At 37.4% G+C, this 14538-nt stretch overlaps 1 protein-coding gene across 2 annotated transcripts in view; it reads right to left on the minus strand.

The window, feature by feature from the left end:
* Window positions 1–1842: 1842 nt before the first annotated feature.
* The window catches only part of MUSK (muscle associated receptor tyrosine kinase), a 132240-nt gene continuing 119544 nt past the window's right edge, over window positions 1843–14538 (minus strand). For both annotated transcript variants that reach the window (XM_033237843.1, XM_033237842.1), the window contains 4 exons: window positions 13297–13498; window positions 12592–12783; window positions 9530–9678; window positions 1843–3304 (listed from right to left, as the gene is read on the minus strand). In XM_033237843.1, coding sequence (XP_033093734.1) covers window positions 2622–3304; window positions 9530–9678; window positions 12592–12783; window positions 13297–13498 — 1226 coding nt within the window. In that variant the 3' untranslated portion in view covers window positions 1843–2621. The remainder of the gene's footprint in view (window positions 3305–9529; window positions 9679–12591; window positions 12784–13296; window positions 13499–14538) is intronic.

Below are 14538 nucleotides of genomic sequence, written 5' to 3' on the forward strand. Positions count from 1 at the left end.
TTTTTGCTACTCATTAAAAAGACTTAGGAAGTTAACAGAATAAAAGATATAATGTGTGCTTGAAACTGCATGTAAATTCAAAGCACGTCCACAGAGTTACTGAGGTTCAGTTATTGCTTCTATAATGTACAGAGGCTCCACAATGTGGTGGTTGAGAATTTGGCCTTTTTGGTCAAAAAGTAGGCTCTGTTACTGCGTGTGCTTGGGCCAGTTGCACAATCTCTCTGTGACTGTTGGAGGTGGAACCTGCAGTGAGCCGAGGTCATGCCACTGCACTCCAGCCTGGGAGACAAAGCGAGACTCCGTCTCAAAAACAAAACAAAACAAAATAAAGCAAAACTAAAATGTATATAATGATAGTACCAACATTACAGGGATGTTGTGAGGTTTAAGTTCATATATTAAAGGCCTCAGAATCCACATGGTAAGATTTCAATAAATGCTAGCTGATATTACAATTTTTATGATTATTGTTACTCTATTTCCTGTCAGCCTGATTTCTATGTCTGTCTTTCACAACAAAACTTTATCAGCAGAGAAAGCCTGAAGCTGTCTTTGAATTTTGCAGAGCATACATGAACCATCTAAAATAAGCTATGGATATCTATGCTAAAGTTCTAGACTTGCTGGTGGCCCTCTCCAGCTTTTCTGCTTTATTGGCATCTGACTTTCTGTTTTGGACACACACTGCAACTTTATTCTTCATTCAGTCCTTTGGATGACAGTATCAATTTTGGACTTAGAATCATGATTTTTATCTGAAGCACTTCTCTCTCAGTCCTAAATGCTGACCTCGCTATTTGTGAACCAGAACTGTGATTAAGGACCGCCTTACTGTCATTGTATCCTGTAGAATCTGTTCAGGCCTGAAATGAGAGGAAGGCCAGATAATAGACAGGTGGACAACAGTGGAGGTTCAGTCGTCGGCTCTTGGGTTGAAGGGAAGAGAATGTCAGCAGGAGAATTTTAGGAAGTGAAACTAAAAGAAAATTGAGGATGAAAGAGAGGGCAAAATTGAGGAAAATTTCTACATTTTTGTCTTGGTTGCCTGGAGGCACTATGAATAAGAAATGGCAGATTTCCTGTCAAAGATGTCAAGTTGTTACATGAGGCAGATTTGGGGATTTCAGGCAGAGTTTTCCAGCAGACAGTGAAAATCTACTTTCAAGAATTCACACCATTCCTCCAATACCCTAACTACCAATTAGTTTGAATTAAGATAAGCTGGTATAGAGTAGACTGTTATTTTCTCTTCCCTGTTCATTTTCAGGAGAATTTGGTTTCATGCTATATCGGAAATAAATTCAGATCATATATGGACTTAGATAAAGATGTATTGTGTGAGGGTCCACTAAGAAAAAATCTGAACCTCCAGGAATCTGAGTTTCAGAGCTTCTTTAAAAAAAAAAAAAAAAAAAAAAAAAGTCATGAAATACAACAAAATCAGTTAATTCCACAGCCAATTGAATTTGTTTCTAAAAGGAATAAAATGTCAGAATGCACAGATACATCAGTTTTGAAATAACTCAGAGCCACAAGTGTATCTTTTGAAATCCCATATTACAAATTATGGTTTAAGAGATTTAAATAGACTCTAGTAATAATATTAATAGGTGAGAATTTTGAAATGTGTGGCTTCAAAGGCAAATGCAGAAAAAAATAGTGATACTTTGCAAAGGCATATACATGTCAACCTACAATGTTATTTAAAATGTTATTATTTCTGCCAGAGTGTTTATTACATGAATGAAATAAAAGGGAAAAAATAGCTAAATAACTAAAAAAGAACAGAAGTTCTGGAAAGAAGAAGAAATAAAGATTAAAGCAATGGAAAATATACCAACACAATTTTTAAAGGAAAAGGTAAATCAGTAAGATACAAAAACTTGTTTCAAGGAAACTGGAGGAATAAAATAAGCAGATTTAATTCATGACAAGTGCACAGAAAGGAAAAAAGGAGGGACACAGGACAGAAAAGTGAACTCAAAGTCACAGCCCTGCTGATTTGCTGTTTCATTCCTTAGAAACCCTCTATCAATAAAATATAACCATGACTCTGCAGAATACAAACAAATATTAAATTATGCATTAAATGCAAGAAAGATTTAACAAAACACTGAGACTCATCTTTGGGTGGAGAGAGAATGAGTGGCTTTTCCTTCTTCTTAGTTTTCTGTACTTCACCTAAGTGTCTTCCATGAAGATTAAGCTACTTTCACAATGGACAGGAATTAACTCCATTAAAAAATGAAGCTCTGAATCCCATTTCATATTAAAATTTAGTACAGCAGAGCTTTACTCTGTGACCAGCTGATTTGGAAACTGAACAGGATGACATTCTTCCCTGTGCAGTGTATATTACAAACCTTCATAAAGAAAAATAGTTGTCTCCATTATCTGACACATTTCCTAGCCTGTGTTTCCAATCACTGGCCTTCAACAGGTCCGTCTACCACATGGGTTTTGCACTGTCTTTGCTCTCCCTGGGAAACAAACAACATGCTACTCATGTCTACTCTTACTCTTTCCTATGTGGGTCTTGTCGGGCCTCTGGTGTAGGATTCCCCTGGCTCACAGAGTCTGAGAGGAAACTGCAGCATTTTATTTGAACGTCTTCAACCTTACACACTCACAGTTCCCTCTGCCCTCTCGCACATGCGTTCCAGAATTCGGTGAATACTAGTGAAACTGGGTCTGTCTGCAGGCAGCTTGCTCCAACATAGACGCATGAGATTGTACAGCTCCACGGGGCAGTTCTCAGGGCAGGAGAGGATGTTGCCATCTCGCACGAAGTAAATGACCTCCTCATGGGCCATCCCGTAGTAGGGCTGCAGGCCATAGGAGAAGATCTCCCAGAGGACCACGCCGTAGGCCCACACATCAGACTCTGTAGTGTAGCGGTTATAAAAAATGGACTCTGGTGGCATCCAACGGATAGGGATAGCGTCGTTTTCATTAGCTTTGTAGTAGTCTGCTGAGTAGATGTTCCTGGAGAGGCCAAAGTCAGCAATTTTTACCACCATGTGCTCGCCCACCAGGCAGTTCCTGGTGGCTAAATCTCGGTGAACAAACTTACGTTCTGAGAGGTAAGCCATACCAGCTGCCACTTGCCTGGCAATGCAAAGCTGCTCAGCACAGGAGAGGGGTGGGGGTCCAGGGCTGGAGACCTGAGCCCTCATAGACAAGTCACTGTGACTGAGGCTGCACACGGTGTGAGGGGACATGCTGCGGAGGAACTCATTGAGATCACCATAGGCCATGTATTCAAAGAGCAGGCACATTGGCTTCCCGACAGCACACACGCCTGGAACCAAAAGACCATCCTCTGTCAGTTTCTACAATGAAACAATGGAAAGAGCACTCCAAAAGCAAACAACCAGGTCAGAACATATGAAGCCCTGTTTTTTGTTGTTGTAGTATATTTGTTTTTTAATATTTACATCCTTTTAATCACAACACAAAAGAAGTCTCAGCTAGGAAATGCGCTCTGGTTAGTGGTGTTTCTGTCCCTTGGCTAAAGTTTTTGAGGACTTCCAGCAGAGCACTGTTGTCCTGGGCACTTGTCACAAGTACATCATACATGGCACATCAAGTACATGGTGCATATAAGTACATGGTGTATCAGTTCATTGGAGTGGCTCTTCTCTCTGAAATCTGGAGGCCGTGGTTTTATGTTGACAACGCCATAGTTGAACCATGACCCTGTTTCTCTGCCTAAACATCTCTCTTTGCCTTTAAGATTCAGTTTATTTATCACTCTCCCTAGGGTGCCTCAGCTCCTGACCCTTCCAGTAACTGTTAGATTTTCCTACTATCATCCTTTCATAGAGAACCTACCATCCTGTTTTATAATCATTTGACTATTTGAGGTTTCTCCCCGACATTTTAGCACTTTGAAAGGAGAGATTGCACCTTATTCTTCTTTAAAAATTCCCCACACCTACCACGTGTCTGGTAGAGCAGATGTCTCATAATGTTTGGTGAATTAATTTATGAATGGATGCTTGCTCTGAATATGTAATACGATTGCTGTCTGTTTCTGTTTACTTCTATGAAAGATGTTAATAAGAAAGATGTGTCAAGTTTGGAAACAATAACAAATACAATTCAAGTGTCTTAGATGAAGCATTTAAGTTGCTGCAGTAAAACATTTTGAAATTTAGGTTTTACAATGTTCATGCTACCAAAAAATGTTAATATAAATAAAGTCTTAGATTTAAAGCCAGAAGATCATTTTCAAATCTTAAAGTCTTGATATATTTGAGAGGGAAACTGGAGAACCTGGAATATTAGATAAGATGGGCATAATTTCACATCACCTTAAAAATAGATTATTAGATCTATTGGGTTTTTTCAGGCAAAAGTTAAAAGTAGCTGTTTGAAAAAGAGGAGAAATGAGGAATACTGCTATCTTGGTTTATTTATTTTGGCATTAAATTTTAATTGCAAGGACCTCAATTAGCATATTTATATAAACTAAAGGAAAAAAATAAAGAAATACCAACTGGGTAATACTTAGAAATTTCCTCTATGGGATCCTTTCTGGATAATCTTTAGTTAACAGGGACTTACCTATCTCATCAACTGGCTTTACCATTGTTACGTTGGTTGGGTTGATTTAAAAATAATTTCTTATACTGGAAAAAAGTGAAAAATATTTCTCTCAAAAATAGAAAAAATTTCTAAGTTTATTTAATGAAATTTTCCACTCTGATAAAGAAAATATTATATAAAAGATTTCTACTTTGTGATGATTATGAATAATTATATATACATGTGTATAGATATAATTTATAATTATATATGTGTATACGTTTATTTAAGACCTTGAAATGTTTTCTATATTGTAATTACTCAAAACCAACTCTTAGTTGGCACTTCAAAATGGAATAATTATTGAGAGGAAGACTGTGTTTTATTCATCCTTGTAACCTCAGTTCTAACATGGCTCACTATGGGTTTTCAATATATGTTGATGGGTGGATGGATTAATTAATGGATAGGTGGATGCATGGATAGATTTAAGGATGGATAGGTAGATGGACGGGCATAAGAAAACCTCATGCCTAGCCCAAGCCATGTCTTTAAACTTTGGCATGACATCTTCAATGAATAATCTCACCTGATCTACTATTTGCTCCACTGCCAGAACATTCCGTAAGAGTCTACAATATTTAATGCCTACTCCCATTCTAAAATTCTACATATTTCTTTAATTATACCATTTTTTCCCAATTTATGACTACAAAACCATTGTACACTTTAGGATTTCAATAAAGGGGAGTCAATTTTTAAGATACGAACATGTTCAGTAAGTGGCTGATATTTCAAATATATAAAACAAAGTAGATTTCTTTTATTGATAGAAGTGAATTTTACGGACTTTCCCAATTCCCCTTTCTTCCACTGTTGTCATCTTATTTCATTGGGATTAACTTCCAAGAAACTATGAGACTAGTGGAATCACTTGCATGAATGATTACTGTTTATGTATACTTGATAAAAAATAGAACCTGTGTTCATTGGATATTGAAATTGAATTTTGATATAACATTTAACAAATGGCAAAATAAGTTTCAGTTCTTGTTGGACAATAAAAATGAGAGAAAACTCCAAGTACTGATGTATAAGCATGCTACTGTGGTGATCATAATTTGAAAATTGTACATAGTTTGTGTTTGAGTCAATTTCAGGAATTCAGGATGTTATAAACTGTATATGAACACAGAGTCAACATTTTAAGAAAAGTTGAAATAGGAATTGCTTGATAATCTTGAAAATATACATGTATATATGTTTGTTTAATGAGTAAATGTATACTATTTGAGAAAGTAAATAAAGAGGGTAGGAGGCAGAAACCAGATTCAGATTTTTGTGTGATGAAGAATGAATAAATGAATGTTTAGGATTTGAGGAAATGGAAGAAGTATTTTCAAGATGAATTGTTATGTACTGAATATCTTTTACTCCTTTATTGAACAAATATTTATAGAGTACCTACAATGTGCCAGAAAGTATTCAAGATACTACTATAGAAATTCTTGATTTTAATATTTATCTAGATTCCTTCCAATATCCTGACCACTAAATTACTTTACTTCTTTCCTTAGACCTCTGCCCAACTTCAGCTAATTACTCTCATTGTCATACCCCTGACCTTATCATACCTCCCATAATCTCATTTTCAGTTACTCTATTTGTTCATCACTTCCTCCCCTTTTCACCCTAGTTCACTGCCTCGAGTGCCCTAACTCTAAAAATCCTTTGACCCAACTGAAACTTTTAATCTATTGATCCTACCCCCTTTTAATGATCCCTCACTTTCTTCACGTTTTGTCTTCCTTCCTTAAACAACTTAAGTTCCTTGATCAATCATGATAATCACTCCTTTGCATACACCCCTCTTATTTGCCTCAATTTGACTTCAACTTACTTGTGTGGCAAAATGCTAATTCTGATAAAATTTAATTCCTCATTAATGGGTCTATGCCCATCTGGTGGCATTTGGATGAATACACAACCATGCTGACCAGTCTCATGTTAAACGTGTAATCTCTAATTTCAAGTAAGTTTTTAATTTTCTTGCCAATCATACTGTATTTCTCTAGTCCATTTTATATTTTATGTAAAAATGGATTTTCTTAGATGACGATTTATTTCTTCTCTTCCCTCAAATCTTCAACTCTTCTCCCATTCCTACCTCTAAGATGAGATCTTGATTCCTACCTCACAGAGAAAACTAAATCAGTCAGAAGAGACTGTCTACAATCTTCAGTCAATACTCTCTTATTACTATGGTTGATCTGAGCATTCTCTTAACAAAGGCCAATCCATCCAACAGTGCCAAGATTCCATTCCCTCTCACTGTTCAAAGATGTTACTTCCACTATTTGCCAACCCTATAATCAATTTTTCTCTTTACTGGATCATTCTCATTAATTTACAAATGTGCTATTATTTCTACATGAAAGGAAGCATGCCTCTTTCTGCCCCCTTCAGCTCTATCCATGTTCCTTGGTTCACCTTTATAGCAAAACAAGTTGTTTATACTTTTTCTCCAAATTTTCTCTTCCTCTTCTTTTGAGCTCACTTACATTTCCTCTTGCCCCCAACATTCCTAAGAAACTTCTCTTCTCGGGGTTACCAATAAACCTCCATGTTTACAAATTCAAGGTCACTTTATAGTCCTTCTCTCACTAGACTTAATGCATAAGACACGCTCACTTTCACCTATTTAAAATATTTCATTTGACTTCCAGGACACCACACTCTCTTGATTTACTCTATTTCATTGGTTGCTTGTTTTCAGTTTGTTTTTCTTGTTCATCTCTTCTTTCTCATCCTAAATGCTGGAATGCTCCTGGCCTTGGTCCTTGGATCTCTTCTCTGTTCTGGCTTGCTTTTTCCATACTTAGGTGTCTTGCCCAACCTCATGGCTTTAAATACTCTATATACTGCAATAGCCTTGGATTCATGTCTAGCCAGATCATGCTTTTTGAACTCTAAGCCTCCGTATCCACATGCCTCCTTAACTTCATGTGGATGTTGAATAGGCATCGCCAAAAAACACGTCTTTTTTTTTTTTTTTTCAGATGGAGTCTTGCTCTGTCATCCAGGCTGGAGTGCAATGGCACAATCTTGGTTCACTGCAACCTCCGCCTCCTGAGTTCAAGCAATTCTCCTGCCTCAGCGTCCCAAGCAGCTGGGATTGCAAGTGTGTGCCACCATGCCAGGCTAATTTTTGTATTTTCAGTAGAGATGGGGTTTCACCATGTTGGCCAGGCTAGTCTTGAATTCCTGACCTCAGGTGATCTGCCCGCCTTGGCCTCACAAAGTGTTGAAATTATAGGCATGAGCCACCGTGCCCAGACAAAAACCACATATGTAAATGAATTCCCTCTCTCCACTAAAAGAACCTGTTCCTCCTGGGTATTCCTCAACTCAGCCAATGCCACCTCCATTCACTCATCTGCACAGCCAAATACCTTGATACTATGTTTGACTTTTCTCTTTTCTGCACATCTCAGATTTGGTCTGTCAGCAAATTATTTGACTCTACTTTCAAATTACACATGAGAATCACTTCTCACAATCTTCACTACCACCACCTGGTCCATTCCACCATCTTCTCTTGCTGCATCATTGCAATACCTGTTTGCTGTCTTCCTGAGTTTATTGCTTCCTTTCAGGCAAAGCTCAAGAAAGCAGCCAGACAAGATCTGAAAAAATGTGAGTTGTGTCATGTCATGTCTTGGCTGAAACTCTCCATTTGTTTCCCAACTTAGCTTAAAAGCTAATGTTTTTAATAAGGCCTGACAGGACCTGCCCACCTCCCCTATTACCTCTCTGATCTCACCTTTGATAACTCTCCCCATCTTTCACTCTGCTCCAGCCACATTCATCTCCTCACTATTCCTCAAGCATGCCACATCTGCTCTTGCCACAGTACCTTTGCAAATACTTCTCATTCTTATTGGAATGTTCTTTTCCAAGATATCCACACTGTTATTCCCTTGCCTCTGCCAGGTCTTTATATAAATGTAATATTTTCACTGAAGACTTCAAACATTGTAGCTCACTTTCCAAAAACTTGTCTGCTTTAACATTTTAAAAAGTCTTTAGAACTTAATATCCAGCATCCCATATTTTTGTGTTTATTTTTATTATCTCTCTCCTCCAATAGAGTGAATGTATGCTCTATGAGAGCACAGATTTTTTTCTTTCTTTCTTTTTTAAAGATGGAATCTCGCTGTGTTACCCAGGCTGCAGTGGTGTAATCTTGGCTTACTGCAACCTCCACCTCCCCAGTGTAAGTGATTCTCATGCCTCAGTCTCCTGAGTAGCTGGGATTATAGGCCCACACCACCACACCCAGCTAATTTTTCTATTTTTAGTAAAGATGGGGTTTCACCATGTTGGTCAGGCTGGTGTCAAACTCCTGACTTCAAGTGATCCACCTGCCTCAGACTCCCAAAGTGCTGAGATTGCAGGCTTGAGCCACTGCTCCCAGCCAAGAGCACAGATTTTTGAAAGTTTTATTCATTGCTGTATAATTAATAAAAACTAAATATTTGTAAAATTTGTGTTGAATTTATGAATCTGGGAATAAACTGGAACTCAACAATGAATAGAAAGATACAAATCACTGCTCATGACATTCTAGTTAGGGAAGAAAGAGGAGAAACAAAATAAACAAGTAAAATACACAGACTCTTCAATATTGATACATTTTGTGATAGAGAAGCAGTATTAATTTTTTACAGTGGGGATATTTTAAGCATTTTTGTAAATAGTAAGGAGGCAGCAAAGACAGAGACAAATTGAAGTGATGAATTTAAAGAGGGATAATCCATTAAGCCATGAACGTCCTATAGGGTTGGGATAGACCAAGGTGAAGAAGCTAACTTTGAAAAGGAACAGAAATGTCTCACTGATCAAGGAGAAAAGGAAAAAGCATAAACAAGGGAAGAAAAACTTGGAAATCCTCTGTTTTCTGATGAAATGCATATCCTCATTTGTATTTTCATACCTAAGAGCTTCACAATGTTAGGGTTGTCAAATTCTGCCATGAGGGCTGCCTCCCTCTGAAAGTCCGCTTGCATATCTGCCGAGGCTTCTTCTTTGAGCATCTTTACTGCCACCATAGTGAAAGGTTCATAGGGAAGTAAACCTGGTGCCCTGAGAGATACATTTATTGAAAAAGAAACCAAAGATCATGGACATCATACATACCCCCATTATACCTAACCACATTTATACATATCCTCCCACCTTCCATGTGTAAATGACTGGTTAAGGCTCGTGCAGCCTTTTCCAGAGCCTATAGGATCAAAGAAAGACAACATACTTAAAACTCCTTGATGTCAACTAATAAAAATCACTGGTGTTGGGCCAGGCGCAGTGGCTCAAGCCTGTAATCCCAGCACTTTGGGAGGCCGAGACGGGCGGATCACGAGGTCAGGAGATCGAGACCATCCTGGCTAACACGGTGAAACCCCGTCTCTACTAAAAAATACAAAACACTAGCCGGGCGAGATGGCGGGCGCCTGTAGTCCCAGCTACTTGGGAGGCTGAGGCAGGAGAATGGCGTAAGCCCAGGAGGCGGAGCTTGCAGTGAGCTGAGATCCGGCCACTGCACTCCAGGCTGGGTGACAGAGCGAGACTCCGTCTCAAAAAAAAAAAAAAAAAAGAAAAAAAAATCACTGGTGTTATTTTCAACAATTTCAAACAATGAAGTTTGAAAGATGCATTATTTACAAATTATAGGAATTCTAAACTATACACCCCCGATGGGATTATCATTACCATCCTAATCTTTTTTTTTTTTTTTTTTTTTTTTGAGATGGAGTCTCGCTCTGTCCCCCAGGCTGGAGTGCAGTGGCGCAATCTTGGCTCACTGAAAGCTCCACATCCTGGGTTCACGCCATTCTCCTGCCTCAGCCTCCCAAGTAGCTGAGACTACAGGCGCCTGCTACCATGCCCGGCTAATTTTTTGTATTTTCAGTAGAGATGGGGTTTCACCATGTTAGCCAGGATAGTCTGGATCTCCTGACCTCGTGATCCGCCCACCTCGGCCTCCCAAAGTGCTGGGATTACAGGTGTGAGCCACTGTGCCCAGCTATATCTTAACCTTTTAATCTTTGTCCAGAATCTAAATTCCATGATGTAGGAACCATGGCTTACTCATCTTTGTACCCTCCTTTGAGCCTAAAGTGGTGCCTTGCAAATTTTGGTTTCCAATACATATTTGTGTGAGATTTTCATTATGCATGTAACCTCTATGCCAGGGCCACCATGAGTGGAGATTAAGTTGTGTCTTCCCCAAGAGCACCAGGCCAAAGTGACAGTTGAAGATTAAAACGAAATTCATTTTCTCTGGCTCAGCTGTGTGTCTGTAGAGCCACATCCATGCAGCAGAGAGGATATTTTATTCCAGTTCGCACAAAAGTGATAAATAGGCTAATATTGGCCCTAATACATACTCCTTTCTTGAGCTCGTTGTTTTATAAATTTTTGCCTTTTTATTCCTTTTCTGTTTGTCATTTCATGAACATCTACTTAATATCTACACATTATATTATAATGTAAGGAGTTATCACTTAAAACAATGTAAGAAATTATGATTATATGATAAATTATTTCCTGAAAAGGAAATATTATTGAACTATATTACTAATTTCTTTTTTTTTTTTTTTTTTTTTTGAGGTGGAGTCTCGCTCTGTCGCCCGGGCTGGAGTGCAGTGGCCGGATCTCAGCTCACTGCAAGCTCCGCCTTCCGGGTTCTCGCCATTCTCCTGCCTCAGCCTCCCGAGTAGCTGGGACTATAGGCGCCCGCCACGTCGCCCGGCTAGTTTTTTGTATTTTTTTTAGTAGAGACGGGGTTTCACAGTGTTAGCCAGGATGGTCTCGATCTGCTGACCTCGTGATCCGCCCGTCTCGGCCTCCCAAAGTGCTGGGATTACAGGCTTGAGCCACCGCGCCCGGCCACTAATTTCTTATTTGAAAACTGTAGAAGTGAAGATACATTTACATCTCCTATAAATTAGTTATTTTAAATGCAATAAAATATATTATCTCCATATACACTACTGTTTTCCAGCAAAGAGGAGAAATTAAGATTTGAAGTGTATTATGCAATACAAATAAGGTTAATGATGTAAATAATTAACTAGTTTTTTTTTTTGTTTTTTTGTTTTTGGGACAGAGTCTTGCTCTGTCACCCATGCTGGAGTGCAGTGGCACGATCTTGACTCACTGCAACCTCTGCCTTCCGGGTTCAAGCAATTCTTCTGCCTCAGCTTCCCGAGTAGCTGGGATTACAGGTGTTCACCACCATGCCTGGCTAAATTTTGTATTTTTAGTAGAGACATGGTTTTGCCATGTTGGCCAGGCTGGTCTTGAACTCTTGACTAAGGTGATCCTCCCGCCTCAGCCTCCCAAAGTGCTGGGATTACAGGCATGAGCCACCACACCTGGCCAGAATTAACTAATTTGATAAAAACTTTTTATATAGTATATGAATACTATATAATACATATATAATATTGTATTATATATTATAATATTGTATATATATTATATATTATAATATATTACAATATTAATATTGTAATAATACTATATAATACTGTATATTACACTGTGTGTATATATGTATACTGTGTGTGTATACATATATGTACTATATCATTAGCTTGATATATGTGTGTGTATATATACAATATATATAATATAATGATTTAATGTAATTATAATGATTTAATATAAGGGGATATATTAATATAACATATTACAAAGTCAAAATAAAACCTTTATGGCAGTAGATGCCTAAAGCCATTTGAAATAGGACACTTGCAAAATTGGAGGTTACAAAAGATGCAATGTATGACTTCTTAGTCTGGAAGTGGACCCAGTGATTATGCCCTGAGTACCAATGGCTAATATTATATATTATATATATATATATAATATATATAAACTGTGTGTATATATATGTATAAAGCTAATATTATATATACCAAGCTAATAGTTTGGTAGCTTTTCAGACATAACATATTTCAATGGAGATTGTTTTTCCACACATAACTTTACCTTGCTTGAAACACCCTTCCAAATGCTCCCTCTCCAATGTCTCTCACATATTCGATGTTATTTCTTGGATACTCCAGGCTGAGCAATTTGGGGTTCAGAAGGAGTGGCATCCTCTGGTACATGGGGTTGGGATGAAGTCTATCTAGTAAGAGCTCAGAAGGCAGTGTGGTGAGGGTTACTGCTGCTGATTCTCTGCAGGCAAGACAGGCAAGATCAGGAATGAGCTCAGAAGTAGGTACGATCTTTGTACTTAGACTTAGATTCTAAGAAATATGGCATTTAAGAGTAATGAAAACAAATTATACTTAGGCAGCCAAAGATCCTTCGGTTTGAGAGCAATAAAATATTTTGTTTGGTCTAGAGTCAAAAGGCACATTTTCTCAGAAATGTTTAACTCTCCAAGCCAGCAATGGCAATGGGCCTGAGAGAGAAGACAAGGAGCAGGAATAGCCATTTTCCTCCAAATTATTGTTTAGATTTTACCTTTTGTGAAACAGTAACCCTAGGGCATTTGATTTGATCCTATGCCAAAAAGTCATTGACATTTGTAAAGATCATGATGCGGGTACTTAATTTTAAAGCAGGGCTACGGATATATTTAGAGAGTTGCAGTGTCATATATATTCCTCGTGTCATACCAACTCCATATTAAACATGAGGTTTTAAAATATTACTACACGTGGTTAGCTGAAACTAGAATCTCACCTTTTCTTATTTTTCCATTGTTTTCTTCTTCGGCAGCAATAGAGAGTAGTTATGGTAAGAAGCACAAATATTGCAAAGCTGGACATGATGGAGATTATTACAGTCATGGAGTACGTAGGTGAGACAGAGAAGGAAGAGGAGGAGGAGGAAGGCAAATTTGGAATGTCCACACTTGGCTTTGAGGATGTCATTGGTGGGAATGCTGTAAGTAAACAATAATTATTCATTTTCAAACCTTTAAGAAGCAATTTTTTTTTGTATTTAAGCAATCAGTAAAATAAATTTCATGTTAAGAATATATTTATGTATCAGGTTCTCCCTGGTTATATATCTATAAAGTTCAGTAAGGTCTAGTTGTAAGTAAATCCAGCTAGTAGAATAATAGAATTTTACAGATGAGAGTCAGAGAGAGGAAATAGGTTTTTTTTTTTTCCCCCTGAGATAAATACAGATCTTGGTCTGGTGCCATTTATACTGAATCATGTTATCTATGACCTGACATAAATCATGGAAATTATCAAATAAAATATTTTCATGTAATTACACTTGACATCAGGATTGTCTAGAGCTGAACTTTTATACACATTTACTGTCAGCTTACAAACAGAAGAAAAAATCATGAAAGAAGATGAAAAATGAAAATATTAGGACACAAATGAGAAAAAGAGCATCTAAAAACAACTTCTGTCAATCTTCAATTTAAAAGTCCAATGTGATATGTATACAAGTAAAATCAGCATTACTTTTGGAAAACAGAAGATGCCATACTCATACCACTATTTGTAGAGTACAAAGTCCATTGTATAGGTATTAAAAGAACCTTATTAATCACATTTTAAATCCTTTTAATAGATTGAGTAAAGACAAAAACAGGGATACAGAGTATTTTAAAATAATCAACAACAATGTTTTAATAGCTAAGAATGACCTTTGCACCCCAAAATAGGGAATAAACCTTCTTTTCAAATATTTGTGGATTAATCTCAATAAATTTTAAAAGCAGAAATTATGCATATCTACTTAGTGGCCAAAGTGCAATTAATAATAGATTAAATAAAATCCAATGGGACATTTTTAAAAAAGAAAAAATCAATGATCTTTTTATCAAAAAGTAGAGAGTAACCATAGTTACAGATTAGACACAAGCCTCTTAAGAGTGTGTATTTTATTTAGCCAAAGTTGTGCTCAAAGATAAAGTCATAGTGTTATCTCCTTTCACTCGATAAAAAGAATGAAAGTGAA

This window comes from Trachypithecus francoisi, unplaced genomic scaffold (genome assembly GCF_009764315.1).
Source record: "Trachypithecus francoisi isolate TF-2019V2 unplaced genomic scaffold, Tfra_2.0 Lachesis_group16, whole genome shotgun sequence".
Lineage (NCBI taxonomy): Eukaryota > Metazoa > Chordata > Mammalia > Primates > Cercopithecidae > Trachypithecus > Trachypithecus francoisi.